Genomic DNA, 17,974 nt, shown 5'->3' with positions numbered 1-17,974 from the left:
ATAAACATGGGCATACAAATACCTCTTCAAGATCCTGCTTCCAATTCTTTTGGGAATATACCCAGAAGTAGAATTGCTAGACCATGTGGTAATTCTATTTTTAATTGTTTGAAGAACAGAAAACTTTTTTTTATAGTGGCTGCACCATTTTATATTTTCAGAAATAGTATACAAAGGTTCCAATTTTTCCACATCCTCACCAACACTTGCTATTTTATTTTTTTTAATAATAGCCATTCTAGTCAGCATTTCATTGTTTTTATTTGTTTTAAAGGGTGAGATTTTCTCCTGTTTCATTGAGACATAATTGACATACACCATGGTGTTATTCCAAGGTATACCAATAAATGTATATATTGCAAAATGATTACCACAAGAAGTTTAGTTAACATCCATACCTTTACATAGTTACAATTTTTTTTCTTGTAAGGACTTTTAAGATCTAATCTCTCAGAAACTTTCATATATGCAATACAGTATTGTTAACTATAGTCACTGTGATATACATTAGATCCCCAGGACTTAATTATCTTACAACTAGAAGTTTTTATCTTTTGACCACCTTCACCCATTTCTCCCCATAGCCCCAGCCTCACCTCTGGAAGCCGCCAGTCTGTTCTCAGTGTTTGTGAGTTTGATTGTGCAAATTCTACACATAAGTGAGATCATATAGTATTTCTTTCTCTGACATTTCACTTAGCATAATGCCTTCAAGGTCCATTCATGTTGTCAGAACAGCAGGATTTCCCTTTTTATGGCTGAATAATATTCCATTGTGTATCTATACCACATTTTCTTTATTCATTCATCTGTAGATGGACACCTAGGTTGTTTGCATGCGTTGACTATTATAAATAATGCTGCAATGAACATGGGGTACAGGTATAATTTTGAGATAGTGATTTTGCTTTCTTTGGATTTGTACTCAGAAATGAAACTGCTGGATCATATTGTAGTTTATTTTTGTTTCAGGGAACTCTATACTATTTTCAATATTTTCAATAGTAGCTGTACAATTTACATTCCAGTAACAACAGTGCAAAAGTGTTCCTATTTTTCCACATCTTCATCAACACCTACCTCTTGTCTTTTCATTGTGGTTTGGCTTTGCATTTCCCTGAGGCTTAGTGATACTGAGAATCTTTTTAGGTACATGTCTGCCATTTGTATCTCTTCTTTGGAAAAACATCTATTCAGTTCCTCTGCCCATTTTTTAATCCTATTGTTTGTTTCTGCTATTGAGTTGTATGAGTTCCTTACATGTTTTGGATATAAACGCCTTATCAGATATATGATTTGCAACTATTTTCACCCATTCAGTATGTTGCCTTTTCATTTTGTTGACGGTTTTCTTTGCTGTGTAGAAGATTTATAGTTTGATGTAGTCCCACTTATTTTTGCCTTTGTTGCCTTTGCTCTTGGTATCAAATCCAAAAAATCATTGCCAAGACCAATGTTAAGAAGCTTACCCATTTATGTTTTTTTCTCAAAGTTTTATGGTTTCAAATCTTACTTTCAATTCTTTAATCTAATTTGAGCTGATTTTTACTAATCATATCGCCTATGTTCAGTGATGTTGAGCATCTTTTCATGCGCTTACTGGCCATCTGTATAACTTGTTTGGAGAAATGTCTATTCAAGTCCTTTGCCTATTTTTCAATCATGATGTTTTGTTGCCGTTGAGTTGTAGTCACTCATTATATATTCTGGATATTAACACCTTATCAGATGTGTGGTTTACAAATTTTTTTCTCTCATTCCATTTTGCCTTTCCACTCTGTGTGTCCTTTGTTGAACATGTTTTAAATTTTGATGTAGTTGAATTTATCTACTTTTAATTTTTTTGCCTGTGCTTTTTGTGTCATATCCAAGAAATCACTGGCAAATCCAGTGTCATTAAGCTCTTCCCATTTTCTTCAAAAGGGTTTGGCTCTTACATTTAGGTTTTTGATACATTTTCAGTTAAATTTTGTATATGGTGTAAGATAATGATCCAATTTCATTCTCTGGCATGTGGATATCCAGTTTTCCCAGCACCTACACTTTCTCCATTGAATGGTCTTGACATCCTGGTTGAAAATCACTTGACCACATATGTGAAGGTTTATTTCTGGGATCTCTGTTCTGTTCCATTGGTCCATGTATCTGTCTTTATGCCAGTACCACACTGTTTTAATTACTGTAATTTTGTGGGAAGTTTTGAAATCAGATATTGTGAGTTCTGCCATTTTATTCACTTTCAGGATTGTTTTGGCTCTTTGGGGTCCTTTGATTCCATATGAATTTTAGGATAGGTTTTTCTATTTCTGAAAAAAATACCATTGGTATTTTGATAAGGTTTGTATTGACTCTGTAGGTCACTTTGGGTAGTATGGATGTCTTAACAATATTTAGTCTTCTCATCCATGAGCACAGTATATCTTTTCATTTATCTATCTCTTTAATTTCTTTCAGCAGTGTTTTATAGTTTTCAGTGTACAAAGCTTTCACTTCCATGGATAAGTTAGTTCCCAAGTATTTTACTCTTTTTTGTTGCTATTGTAAATGGAATGAAATTGAACTCTTACCTTATACTATATACAAAATTTAACCCAAAAATGTATCAAAAACCAAAATGTAAGAGCTAAAACTGTGTCTTATCAAGCTAAAGCTAAGTCTTACCAAGCTGTCTACTGTACATAACTCTTAGAAGAAAACATAAGGGGTGCTCCATGACATTGGATTTACTAATGATTTATTGGATATGACACAAAAAGTGGAGGCAACAAAAGTAAAAATAGATGCATCAAAAAATAACTTATACTTGTGCTCATCAAAATACACAACAGAGTGAATAGGCAACCTATGGAATTACAGGAAACATTTGTAAGCCATTTATCTGATAAGGGGTTACTATCTAGAATATATAAAGAACAATTAAAATAATATAGGGTTAAATCTCTTCTCAAGGGGAGCCCTAACAGCACTATATTATTTACTATTGGCAGATGCTAGTATTACATAAATAACCATTCATAAACTTGGCTCAGATAGTTTAATTCTCAAATAATCTTATAGCATTCCTGACAAGCACATAGTTGTGTGTAGAGAGAGGGAGAATTAGCAGAGGACCACCACCTCTCTCTAACTGAGATTATGTGGTAGGTGTTTATGCAACACCCTTGTGCCTTCAGAAACAACACAGGCACAGTTTCTGTGCAAATTAACCCTACTTATAGGGCAAATCCAACCTTAGAGCTAGATGGATAAGATGACACCCAACTCATGACAGGCAGCTCACCTTATTATAGAATGCCCAAAAGCTATTTCTCAAAGGGAAAATAGTTGCTTTGTCAAAGAGGACATAACTTTGCTCTCAAACCCTAAGGGTATTCTTCTGAAGATGGTCCCTGAGCTTCATGACTCTTTTTTTAACTAGTATAGAAAACAAGATATAGAAATTTGTCCCTTACTTTGCCATCCCCAGACACATAGACCCCAGAAAAGTTCACGGAGATGTCAGGCCTCTGCATTTGCATAGATTAATATCTGGCTATGAGACAAATGAGTCTTACCAAGCCTTCCATTGTATTAATTCACTTTTATAATCTCTTCCCGTTCCTGAGTCACATATCACTAATGTCATGTGGAATAGTAAAATAAGCTAGGTCCCTTTTATTTATTAATCCATGAAACAAATAGTCACTGAGCACTCATTTCATACCAGGCTCTTTTCTTGGCTCTGGTGAAATAATCATAAACAAAGTAAAGTCCTTGTCTTCATGGAGCTTACATTCTAGTAAAACAGACAATAAATATGATGCAGCATAGTAGAATATCATGCAACATCAGGCAAAGTAGAAGCTGGGGACAGAGAATGAAGAGTGCTGCTCTAGATAGGGTACTTGGGGAATCACATTTTGCCGAGGTTACATTTAAAAAGAGATTAAAAGGAAGTAAGAGAATGCCTAGCACTTTCCAGGCTTCATCTTGGACTTCTCAGCCTCTAGAACTATGAGAAATAGGTGTTTGTTGTTTAAGACGTCCAGGCCATGGTGTTTTGTTATAGACTAAGATAGTACCCTGTGGTGCTTAGGGGCCTGAGACCAACTTAGAATACTGGAATTGTGTGTCAGCCGCTTCATTCTGCAGTAGTCATCAGGGATCTGGGCCTTGAAAAATCTGAGAGGTTTACCCTGATCAGTTTAAGGAGCTTATTCCATCCCACTCTTAGATGCCAGGCAACTGCAGTTGCACTCTTGGAGTAATAATCTCTCTCCCCAGCACTCTCCTCAGAGCCTTAGCTATGTCCTTATTCCTGAGAGTATAAATCAAAGGATTCAGTGTGGGAGTAATGATGCTATTGAACACAGAACCAACTTTGTCTTGCAATGGAGTGTGCTGGGACCTGGGCCTCAGATATGAGAAGATGCAGGCACCAAACCACAGGGAAACCACAGTGAGGTGAGAGCTACAAGTGGCAAAGGCATTTCTCTTACTGCCAGCTGAGCGCAGCTGAATGACACTGTGGAGGATGAAGACACAGGATGTGGAAACCAGGAAGATTGGGAAGAGGAGAAGCAAGACGCTGCTGATGTACACTGTGTTCTCATAAATGGTGATGTCTCCACATACCAACTTCATAACAGCTGGAAACTCAACAGTAGAAGTGGTGGATTTTTCGAGGCCCACAAAAAGGGAAATGCATCAAAATTGCCATGTGAATTAGGGAGTTTATGGATGCTCCCAACCATGACATGAGAGCCATCATCAGTCCCACCTCTCTGTTCATGAGAACGGTGTAACGCAGTGGATGGCAGATGGCAACATAGCGGTCATAGGACATGAGAGCTAGCAGAAGACACTCGGCACCACCCAGAGACAAATAGAGGAAGTGCTGCGTCGCACAGCCCACAAAGGAGATGGACTTCTTGCCAGATAGGTAGTTGGTAGCCACCTTGGGGATGGTTGTGGAGACATGCATCAGATCCATGAGGGAGAGCTGGCTGAGTAGGCGGTACATGGGTGTATGAAGCCGGGGATCGGCACAGATGAGGAGAATGGTGAGGGTGTTGCCACTCACCGCCACAAGGAAGACCACCATGGTCAAGGAGAAAGGAAGACGGTGGGTGAGGGAGTCACCAAAGAAACCTTCAAGGATGAAGTCTGCCGGAGAGATCTGATTCCTCTGCCACATCTCCCCTTTCTCAGTCCCTGGGGAGCAGGAAGTGGAGATCAAGTGTGACATCTGAAATACTGGGGTTCCGCATACCTGACGATAAGCAGCTTTTGGTCTGGGAAAGAATTTTTGAAGAGAATTTTTGTCTATTTCTCATCATTCAACAACTCTAATTATTGAAATAATCTTTTTTAAAAGGAGAGCACTTCAAATCTTCATGAGCACAATCACTCTGCAGTTCCAGAATATCCAGACTCTAGTAAGTGCCAAACTTAGAAACAAAAGTCTTTCCTCATCAAGGAAGAAATATATACAGACATATATATATGTATATTTATACAAATATATACTTTTGTAACTGTGTGTATATATATACTTTATATAAGGTATATACTTCATATACTGTTTTATGTATATTATATATATTTTTATAAGTTTATATATATATATACTGTCTTTTCCTTATTGTATCAGTCAGATTTAACCAGGGAAGTTGAACCACTCAGAGATTGATACATACATATACATTTAATGGATTGTACAGAAATCTGGCCTTCATTGATTGTGAAAGCTTTTTAAACAGTCTAAGTAAGGCTGTCACCATTGTGTTGGATACTGGATCTTGAAGTCCATGTGGCAAGCGGTCTGGAAAGGAAGGTGGATATAAAGTGTGGTAGACTGAGAGCAGGCCGGAACCCACTAGCACGGGCGGTAATCCCATGAGGGCAGGCTGAACTCATGCCAGTTCTTGCTGCCTCTGGAGTCGGTGTTACGGTTATCTTGCAGAAGCTGGGACCCTTCTTAATGAGGCTAAACACACACCTAGCCCAGAAGTCAGAGATGCTAAGGAAGGATCAGGAAGGTAGGGCAATCACAGGCCTAGCTGCTGCTTCCCACCAAGAGGTGAGTCAGCAGATAAGCAACAATGTGTATAAACCGCAAAGTGGCTGCTTTCCTTCTGCCCTCTAAATCTCCCTGAGAATCTCTCCTACCCCCACCTTAACCAGAAACACACAGAAATGGGAATTCTGGGAAATGTAGCTCATCCTAACCACACATTAGAAAACCAGAGTCTATCCCCTGTCAATTTGGCACACATGCACTTCTCCTGAAGAAAGATGTGCTTAATTCCAAAATAAACACACCAAAGTCATCCTTCTGCTTAATGTGATATAACTATCCTGCATACAACTGAAAACATGCAAAATATTCATATAAAAGCAAGAAAGAAATACCCATTACTACTGGCCACACAGTGGGTCACCATATCCTAGCCCTTTCTGTGGACGTCAGCACTCTTTTTCAGTCACTCCTGTTCATGCCAATGGACTCCCAAACAAAGTAGCTATGGCAGCAGGGATGGAGGCTACACATGGGCTTAGCAACCTGGACTTCTACTCACCAAGGCCAGTCTAGGTACAGCCACTGCTGGATGCCCAACCTGCCAACAGCAGATACCAACACTGAGCTCCTGATACGGCATCGTCCCCCAGGGGAATCAGCCAGGTGCTTGATGGTACACTGATTATACTAGATAGCCTCCATCGTGGAAGATGACATTGCTTTGTTCCTGTTGGAGTAGACATTTACTCTGGATATGGATTTGCCTTCCTTGGCTACAGTTCTGCTGCCAACACTACCACCTATGGACTTCTAGAACACTTTATTCACTAAGCTTTTCCATGAAGCATTGCTCTAAGGAGCTAATTTCACCACAAATGAAGTGTGGGAATGGGCCCACGCTTATGGAATCCACTGGTCTTACTGTGTTCTCTATCACTCTGAAACAACTGACTTGACAGAACGGTGGAGTGGCCTCTTGAAGACTGAATCATAGCACAGGCATTTGGCAACACCTCATGCTGCTGGAGCAATGCCTTCCAAGATGTGGTATGTGCTCTTAGTCTGCATGCAGTATACGGTGCTGCTTCTCCCATTGCAGAGGTTCACAAGACCAGGTATCAAGAGGTGGAAATGGGACAGAGTCCTCTCACTGTGACATCTATTATGTGACCCACCAGCAAAATGTTTGTTGCGTGCCCTTGCACTTTTAGCCTCTGCTGGTTTAGACGTCTTAGTTCCAAGGGAGGAATTCTTCCAACAGGTGACACAATAATGGTTCTGTTGACTGAGAGTTGAAACTACCACCCTGCCACTCGACACACTCCATATAACTGAATCAACAATCAAAAAGGCTACTATACTGGCTGGTGTGACTGATCCTGGCCAGCAGGGGAAACTGAGCACGTCTAGGAATGCACATTTTCTAGGGTGCCTCTCTGTACTCAAATGTCCTGTGATGAAAGCCAGTGGAAAACTACAACAAGCCAATTCAGACAGGACTCCTAATGGCCCAGATCCTTCAGGAATGAAAGTCTGGGTCACCCGACCAAAGAACCGTGACCAACTGTGGACAAAGAGACTATGGATTGGGTAGCGAAAGAAGGTGGTTATAAACACGAACCGTGACCAGGTGAGCAGCGGCAGAAACAAAAACTGTAATAGCTATAGGTATTTCCTCCTTATATTGATGTGAATACTGTGCAGGGGAAGGATGTATGTGTGTGTGTATTCCCCTCAGTCATTCCCTTTTCTCACATAGGATAAATTAATATAATTAACTTCATGGCTCAGTATTTTAAGTTGCAGGACATAAAAGGGAGAGTATGAATCAGATTGGAATAGAATGAATTTTACCTAAAGATAAAAAAGGGATTTTTGCATCCTCTTATGGAAAATGGGTTGGTGTGTTTTATATTCTTTTCTTGGGAAAAAGTTACCATGTTTTTGGTTGTACATGGAATAGTTGTATCATATTAGGTGGAAGAATAACTTGGCATTGTCTTTATTTACAGATTAAGTTTGGTTTAAAGAGAGGTGTATGGGTACCAAGTAGACCATAACAAGCCTTTGTACTTATGTACCTGAAAACAAACGAGATATGTCCTGGGTAGACATGAGAGCCTTCAATTATGGATCAGGCTGATAAAACAAGGATTTTAACAGTTAATCAGCCAAATTTCCCAATCAGCCCCCTATCTAATTTTCACAGGAATACTGATCAGAATAAGAGCTTGATCTCCATGCTGAAACCCAAGTAAAAAACAATTGATCCTCCAAATATCCACCCTATCCCTCTTTGTGTCTTCCCCCTAAACATCTCCCTAGATCTTCATGCATCCCAGGTTATCTCTTTTTTAAAGTGAAGAACTCAGAAGTGAATGTATTTATCAAAGCTGAAGTTGACCAGTAAGAAAGAGGTCACATTTATTACCTCTCTCCATTTTAATGCAGCCTAGGATCTTTTTGGCTGTCACCTCCCACTGTTATTTCAAACTCAGCTTCTTGTGAACTAAGAGCCCAGTTTCTCCATGCTCCCCGGATTACTCCAACCCAGTCAAACGGCCCACACATTTTCCTTTACTTAGGTATACGTGTATGTCCCTCTTTCCTTGTTAGTTTCTATCTTTTTCTATAAATCTCCATTGCTCCCTGTATGGCCCCGGAAGATGACTGGTTAGCCAGAGACAGGTAAGATTCCTCAAGGGAGGAACAACCTAAGACAGGCACAGTCGCAGGGGGGCCATCAGGTGAGAAAATGGGGATCAACAGAGGTGAGGCTTAGAACCTCACCCCCCCTGTTCTGAGAGAAATCTTCTGCATCCGTGGATGTTTTGTTGCCCTTGTCTAGCTTGGATTAACACTTAGTCTACAGGCACACACCTGATCATCTACATTTGCCCTCTTACAGCACTAAATTATGTTTTCCACCTTTATCTTGCATCTACCTACCACTTCAGCATTTTATTAAAAATAATAATAATAATAATAATAAGGGAGAAATGTGGGATTCACATATAAATCAAGTATAAAAATCAAACGAATATTCATATTTGACCTGATTGTTTATAGTTCATAATGCGTGATCAAAACCAAAAGTTTCTGTGATGACTGCCTTTGTACTGTTCACCATGTAAGAACTTACTCACTATGTAAGAATTTGTTCACCATGTAAGAACTTGTTTGTTGTGCTTCAGAAGATTGGAGACTGACGAGAATTAGGCTTGGGGTGGATTAATAATTGTGCATTGAGCATTGAGTCCCCTATACAGAATTTTACTGTTGTTAACAACCATTTGATCAATAAATATGAGAGATGCCCTCTCAAAAAAAAAAAATCTCCATTGCATAAGTTCTTCCATCATCTCTTTCAGGTCTCCCTTCCTCCCTTAGGCAACTTCCCTAACAATCTCCCATTCTGATTTGTGGCCCTCAGGCGGCTTCTTTCCTCTACCTTCTCAAGCAGTCGCCTCATGGACTGACCAAATATCAACCTCTGACTTAAGGGATGGAGAAATTAGCTAACAATGTCAGAGGATGCCCTAGTTTCTAATAAAGTTTTCCTGGTTATCTCAAGACCCAACATTTACCTTACCTGGAATTCCCTCTGCAGATCTGAGGGCAGAACAAGTATAGAAGTGAAATGGAGAGGGCAGGATAGGCCCACAGTGACCCACACAATGGCTGTGGGGCATCCAAACAGGCCTTTTCCCAGGTGCTCATCAGACTTCCTTCTCTAACCCCGGAAATCTCCATTTACTGGTGGAAATGGCATAGAGGGTGCTGTCCTGTACAGTCGTCATTGTTCACATGAATTATCCTCGGTATCCTCATTCACCAGGAGTGACAGTAGATGTAATTCTGTAACGCTCTTACAATCTGTGCTCAGTTTTTGTACTCCATCAGCACACATTTGGACAGATTAAGTTCTCTGACCTCTGCTAGTTGTGCCTCTGAATTATACATATGCTTCCTCTGGCTCTAAACATATACCTAAGCTGCCTCTCCATCCCAAAATGACACTGAGAGCCTGGGCAATAGAAATTTCCATGAATGTTATCTGATTAAGAAGCTATACTTAATCCCAACTTAGTCATCAATGAGTCCAGGGTCAAAAGAAATGTTACGGGTTTTCTGCTTTTGTGGATCACTCAAGGCACTCTCTTCCTAGGTTTAAACCTCCTTTCCTGCTTAATAAAATAAGGATTTGGCTCTAGCATTGGTATTTTTAGAATAAGCCCCTTCCTGACTCAGCAGGAATCACAGGGGTTAGAATGAAGACAGACTTGGCCTGACATGAGCTGATCATGCGGCAAGAGGGGCACCATCTGTGAGAAATAAAACATCCTTGTAACCCAGAGGATCTATGACATCAGCTGAGGCAAACGGAGAACACTAAATACACAGCATCAGGGATTCCAACCCAGAGGACACATCCTGAATCTCTTCTGGAAACCATTCCTCAAGATGCCAGTTAGACTTGCTGCATCCATTGCGATAAGCACTCCCAAGGGGCTTTGCTTGAAGTTTATTTGTAAGGGGAATTAGATGTTTTGAGGAGTGTGGCTCTGAAGATAACATGGGAATATCTTCTCCAAGGGCCAATTAACAATGAATAGAAGCAACTCCTGGAATCTAGCTGTTTTTCATCTTGGAACCCAGATCCCTCTGGCCCCTTTCCATCCAACCCTTTTGAGAAGACAGTGAGAAAGATCTAGTCCCCGTTGCCCAGAGAACCCTTCTGAGGGTTTCCCCCTTGTGCCATAACGTAGAAAAGAAGGAATGGAAGCAGACAATTTCTGCTGGTGTGACCCATCCTAGTTGTCAGTCACACTCCAATTTTACAGATTATATTAACATAATACATGAAAAGATGTCAGATACAGAAGTAAAAGAATATGGCAGATCTGTGCATCTCCTTGTCTCCTATCTTCTCATTCTCATGCCCTGATCTTCCTCCTCATTATCAGTGTATGTTGAACTATTCTTTGTTTCTCTATCTCAACTCAGATACAAAATGTCTTACTTCACTGAGCTTATTATTTATTCTTTGAGTAGATTCAAGGTATCATCATCACTTTCTTCATAACGTCCTATCTGATGCTTTTGCCTGGCATTCTCCTTCTCACCAGAATATGTATCTCTAAGGCAGCTATGGCATTTATATAATTCAATGATTTATTTGACAAATATTTGATGATCCCCTTCTATGTCCCAAGCCCTATATTGAGTAGCATGTACACATTAATTAACAAGCAGTCATGGTCCCTTAACCCATAGGACTTAAAGATAAAACAAATAAATAAACAAATACAGAATATCAGATTGGGTTAAGAATTTGTATCAACCAAAACTCTTCAAAAGTAAGTGACATAAGTCAAAATGGCCATCCTGCCTAAAGCAATCTACAGATTCAATGCAATCCCTATCAAAATACCAACAGCATTCTTCAACAAACTAGAGCAAATAGTTCTAAAATTCATATGGAACCACAAAAGACCCCAAATAGCCAAAGCAATCCTGAGAAGGAAGAATAAAACAGGGGGAGTAAGCTCCCTGACTTCAAGCTCTACTACAAAACCACAATCATCAAGACAATTTGGTACTGGCACAAAAACAGACCCATAGACCAATGGAACAGACTAGAGAACCCAGATACAAACCCAAGCATATATGGTCAATTAATATACAATAAAGGAGCCATGGGTATACAATGGGAAAATGACAGCCTCTTCAACAACTGGTGTTGGCAAAACTGGACAGCTACATGCAAGAGAATGAAACTGGATTTTTGTCTAGCCCCATACACAAAAGTAAACTCGAAATGGATCAAAGACCTGAATGTAAGTCATGAAACCATAAAACTCTTAGAAATAGGCAAAACTCTCTTGAATATAAACATGAGCAACTTTTTCCTGAATGCATCTCCTCAGGCAAGGGAAACAAAATCAAAAATGAACAAATGGGACTACATCATGCTAAAAAGTTTCTGTACAGCAAAGGACACCATCAGAACAAAAAGGCATCCTACAGTATGGGAGAATATATTTGTAAATGACATAGCCAATAAGGGGTTAACATCCAAAATATATAAAGAACTCACATGCCTCAACACCCAAAAAGCAGATAACCTATTAAAAAATGGGTAGAGGATATGAACAGACACTTCTCCAAAGAAGAAATTCAGATGGCCAACAGGCACATGAAAAGATGCTCCACATCACTAATTATCAGGGAAATGCAAATTAAAACCACAGTGAGGTATCACCTCACAACAGTTAGGACGGCCAGCATAGAAAAGAATAGGAACAAATGCTGGTGAGGATGCGGAGAAAGGGGAACCCTCCTACACTGCTGGTGGGAATGTAAACTGATTCAACTATTGTGGAAAGCAGTATGGAGGTTCCTCAAAAAACTCAAAATAGAAATACCATTTGACCCAGGAATTCCACTCCTAGGAATTTACCCTAAGAATGCAGCAGCCAAGTTTCAAAAAGACATATGTACCGCAATGTTTATCGCAGCACTATTAATAATAGCCAAGAAATGGAAGCAACCTAAGTGTCCATCAGTAGGTGAATGGATAAAGAAGACATGGTACATATACACAATGGAGTATTATTCAGCCATAAGAAGAAAACAAATCCTACCATTTGCAACAACATGGATGGAGCTAGAGGGTATTATGCTCAGTGAAATAAGCCAGGTGGAGAAAGACAAGTACCAAATGATTTCACTCATCTGTGGAGTATAAGAACAAAGCAAAAACTTAAGGAACAAAACAGCAGCAGAATCACAGAACCCAAGAATGGACTAAGAGTTACCAAAGGGAAATGGACTGGCGAGGGTGGGTAGGAAGGCAGGGTGAAGGGGAATAAGGGCCATTAAGATTAGTACATATAACATAGTGGGGGGCACGGGGAGGGCAGTACAGCACAGAGAAGACAAGTAGTGACTCTATTATAGCATCTTACTACACTGATGGACAGCGACTGTAATGCGGTATGTGGTGGAGACTTGTTAATGGGGGGATCTAGTAACCACAATGTTGCTCATGTGATTGTATATTAATGATACCAATACTTTTTTTAAGTTTGAAAAAAAAGCAAGCGACATAAAACAAAACTTGCACTATCTTAAGGGAAGGGTGTAGAATCAGCAATGAATGGGGTAAAGCTGATCTCAGAATGAGCTAGATCCAGTCATTTGAACAGTGTCAGTGCCTCTTTTTCCATCTTTCACCTTGGCTTAGGTCTCCATGTTGACATTCTCTCAGGCCCTTTTATATGGAGGGCACACACGTGGATGGAAGCTCTGATGCCATATTTATGGCTTAAAATCCAATGCTCCCCCACTTCCAATTTACAAAACTCTGGGAAAGAAATCAATTCCACAGTTTAACTTGGTGACCACCCCTTGGAGCAGTTGAATTATGCTCAACTCCCCACATTAAATCATGATAGGAATATCATGACAGGAAACTAATAAAATGGCTTTAAAAACAGAGGGTTAAGGATTATCATGTAAGATTAATTATGAAAGAAACTACTCTGACAAAAATATACATCTTTCCCAAATTTCAGAACCATTTAAAAAGCAAACAAAATAGATATATACATAGAAAAATGTTTTAAAATCAGAGAGCATATGAATACAGTGTGACAGAATTCAGGACAAAAATACCTAAGCTATTAATCAATGTAAACAGACTTAATCTAGCTTTCATAGAAAAGGATTTTCAAATTAGGTCACAAAGCAAAATCAAACTCTATGCAGTATAAAAGAATGTATCTCTAAAAATTGAAGAATGGGCAGAGCCAAATGAAAATTTTTTAAATAAGGATTTTGAGCTTATCATTTGAAAAACTGGAATTCAATTCCAAAGGCATGAAAGACAAAGAAAACACCAAATATTAAGTAATATTAAAGGGCATTCTCTGAAGTGTAAATAATAGTGAAACAAAAATCAGTTAAAATGTTGCACAAATGGATGCACACATAATGAAAATAAAGTAGTTATGAAAATATAAACACTGACACAGCAGCAACACTTAATAAAGCTCCTTAATAAAAAGGAATTTAATAAAGTTCCTTAATAAAATTACAGAAACTTCAAAGAGAAACAGAAATTCACTGGAGGAAGAAAAGTTTAATCCACCTCTCTCAATCGAAGTAAGGTTGAGTGGACAAAAATATAAGTAAAGGCTGAAGAAAAAAAGATACCTAAGCAACATAATAAGATAGCTCATAGTGGTCCACTGAAGAATCTGGATGGTGTAGTGATTAAACACAGGATTATGGGACCAGAGGCACTGAGTTCAAATCTCAATTTTACTGCTTACTGGGTATGTGAGGTCAGGCAAGTCACTTCAACAATCTGTGCTTACATCCTTTTTTTAAAAAATGATGGCAAAAATAATTATATATACTTCATAGACTTCTGCTTCTGACCAAGATACAGTGACATGGGTGGGATTTTCCCTCCTGCCTGAAACAATGAAAACACTGCATAAACTGAATGAAACAACAGCTTAAGATGCTGGACATCAGACCAAAAAAAGACAGTGATCCTGGCCTTGAGAGCTTCCAGGCTGTGGTGCTGGGAAGAAGACGCCAGGTGGGACTGAACCAGCATCCTGAGTTGAGAAGATAGAGTTGAGAGTCTGCAAATTCCAAGCTTACTAGAATTTTCTGGGCAGAGCACTGAAGAGAAGAAAGCTGCACAGAGAGACGGGCAGGAGCTCTCCCTCAGGTCCTGAGCAGAGTATTGATCACCCCATGTGTTTGGTAAAACGACCCAATTCTGGGAAAAAGAACTACTGAAAACTTTGGGGGAACAATACCTCAATCTGGACCAGGCCAGGAAAGGTGCCTGTTCCTAGCCAGACAAACTGAAAAATACATTTTGGAGGACCGGGTGCAATATTCAAAAAGAGTCTTGCCTCAGTAGTGAAGAATAATTAGACCTACTCTAAACCCTGCTATGGTTCTGCCTAACAAATCCTAAAAGCAAGATCCGAAAGGATAATAATCCCAATATTTTAACTTCATTCTAGAACAAAGCTCAAGAATATTTGCAGGAATACAAAAATATCCAGCACACAAGGCAAAATTTACAATGTCTAGCATCCATTAAAAATTTACCAGACATACACAGACACAGGAAACTATTACCCATGTGAATAGAAAAATCAGTGACTTGAAACCGGAACTGATACTTAATAGACCGATTTGAGGTATCTTATGTTGATTACATCAGACAGAATTACCAGACGGACATTAAAACACTTATACCTGTAACCTGTTCAAAATGCTAGAGGAAAAATTAAACATGTTACTAGAGACAAGGAAAATAACACATACACACACACACACGTTTCTAGAGTTGAAAACTATAATATCTGAAATGAAAAACACACCAGAGGAATTAGTAGCAGAGTGGACAATGCAAAAGAAAATACTGGTGCACGAAGATGTAGCAATAGAAACTATCCAAAATGAAACAAGATTCGGAAAAACATCTGAGAAATAATGAACAAAGCATCTGTAAGCTTTAGGACAACCTCAAATAGCCTAATATACATAAAATTGGAGTCTTAAAAAAGCAGAGGCAGAAGGGACAGAAAAAATATTTTAGGAAAAAATAGAATGCTATTAACTAACCAGACCTGACACTTAAAGAGCACTCCACTCAATCAAAGAATAATATACCACTTTCAAGTACATATGGAACATTTATCAAGACAGACCATATTCTGGCCTGTCAATACACTTTAAAAAAATTTAAGTCACACACAGTTATTTTCTCAGAACACAATGTTATTAGAAATTCTAACAGATCTCCAGAAAAATCCCAAACATTTGGAAACTAAATAGCATACCTCCTAAGTAACCCATATCAAAGGAGAAATCAAAAGAAGGTACTTTTGCTTAAACCACTTTACTGAAGTACGATTGACAAAAAGTTGTATATATTTAACAAAATTTGATGAGTTTGGAGATGTGTCCATGAAACCATCCTCATAATACCCTACACCTCCAGTTTTCTTCTGTCTTATTATTTGCTTGTGTGTGATAAGAACATGTAACATAAGCTCCTCCCTCTTAGAAAATGTTTAAGTATACAACACAGTGTTGTTAACTATAGGGTCTTTGCTGCACGGTAGGTCGCTAGAACTTAATCATCTTGTATAACTGAAACTTTGTACCCTTTGACTAATCTCTCCCCTTCTCCCCCTTTCCCCCAGTCCCTTGCAACCACTAATCTAATCTCTGCTCCTGAGTTTGACTATTTTAGATTCCTTACGTAAGTGGTATCATATAGCATTCATCCTTCTGCCTGGCTTATTTCACTTAGCTAATCCTCCAGGTTCACCCATGTCACAGTGACAGGATTTCCTTTTTTTTTTAAGGCTGAATAATATTTTATTGTGATAATAACATTTTCTTTATCCATTCATCTGATAATGGACATTTAGATTGCTTCCATGTCTCAGTTATTGTGAATAATACCGCATGAACATGGGAGAGCAGGTACCTACCTCTTTCAGATACCAATTTCAAGTCTTTGGTTGTGTTTAGAAGAGGGATGGCTAGATCACATGGTAGCTATTTTTAATTTTTTGAGGACCCTCCATACTGTTTGTCATAATCTGCTTTCTTGGTAACAGCCATCCAAACAAGTGTAAGGTGGTATCTCCTTGTGGTTTTGATTTGCATGTCCCTGATTAGTCATATTGAGCACCTTTTCGTGTACCTGTTGGGCATTTGTATGTCTTCTTTGGGGAAATGTCTACTCAGATCCTTTGCTCATTTGTAATAGGGTTATGTGATTTTTGGTACTGAGTTATTAGGAATCCTTTATAATATTTTGGTTATTAACCCTTTACCAAATTATGGTTTAAATATTTTTTCCATTTTGCAGGTTGTCTTTTCATTTTCTTTTGCTATGCAGTTTTAATTTAATGCAATTCCACTTTTATTTTTGTTGCCTATGCTTTTGATGTCATATCCAAGAAATCATTGACAATCCAATGTCAAGAAGCCTTTTCTCTTTTTCCTTCTAGGAGTTTTACAGTTTGACATTTCATTTTTTAAACTATTTATGAGTTAACTTTTGTGTATAGCATAAGGACCCAATTTCATTCTTTTGCATGTGGATATCTAATTTTCCAAAAACCACTTATTGGAGAGCCTATAATTTCCCCATTGTGTATTCTTGGTCTCCTTATTGAGGAACAGTTGGCCAAAACATCAAAATTAAAATTATTTTTTAAGAGGTATAGCTCTTTAAAGATCCAATAGGTGAAATAAAATGAAATTTTTAAATACTATACTTTAATACTTTATTAAAATATTTGTCCTGCCGAAAAGAAGGTAAGAAAAGAGTAATAGAGAAAAAATATCGCAAATCTTAAACAGCAAATTTTTGAACTCAACTATATCAATAATTTCATTAAGTATAGATGGACTAAACAGATCAATTAAAGGCCAGAGATTTTTACAATGGATAAAGAAGCAAGATGTGAAAGTGTGTGTGTCATACTAAATGAGAAACCAAAAATGGGATTATCTGTCAACAAGCATTCTTTAGGTGTAGACCATCATACTGATAATGGTAAAAATGTGAGGAAAAGCAGATAAGCTGAACTTTCAAGTTTATTCAGAGGACCTTGATCCCTTTGACTATGGAAATCTTCTCCACTTCCAAATCCTGTCTCCTGCATCCTTTCTTTTATCCCTGAAAGGAGCCAAGGTCACCAGAATTGAAGGCTGTACTCATCAGCATGGGTGTTCTATGACAAATATCTTTCCCAAAATCTTTTTTGAGTCTTAGTTACCTGGGTTTCTTTGTTGTGTCTCCTTTCCAAGATTTTTTTCTTTTTGGTCATTTCATACCCCCTTACACCTTTCAACATACCAGAAGATGTTTAAAGCAAGTAAATATTTAAAGAATTAATAATAACAGTGTATGTG

General features: G+C 38.5%; 1 protein-coding gene across 1 annotated transcript; it reads right to left on the bottom strand.

The window, feature by feature from the left end:
* Positions 1 to 242: 242 nt before the first annotated feature.
* On the bottom strand, positions 243 to 5,405 carry LOC118922110 (olfactory receptor 2AE1). The gene is given in 2 exon segments (XM_036904457.2): positions 243 to 4,638; positions 4,640 to 5,405. Coding segments are annotated over 2 exon segments (1,017 nt in total). The 5' UTR covers positions 5,228 to 5,405; the 3' UTR covers positions 243 to 4,209.
* Positions 5,406 to 17,974: the final 12,569 nt, after the last annotated feature.

The sequence above is a fragment of the Manis pentadactyla genome, chromosome 10, assembly GCF_030020395.1.
Source record: "Manis pentadactyla isolate mManPen7 chromosome 10, mManPen7.hap1, whole genome shotgun sequence".
Taxonomy (NCBI): Eukaryota; Metazoa; Chordata; class Mammalia; order Pholidota; family Manidae; genus Manis; species Manis pentadactyla.
The sequence above is the reverse complement of the archived record's forward strand: the minus strand, read 5'-3'. Positions and strand labels throughout refer to the sequence as shown.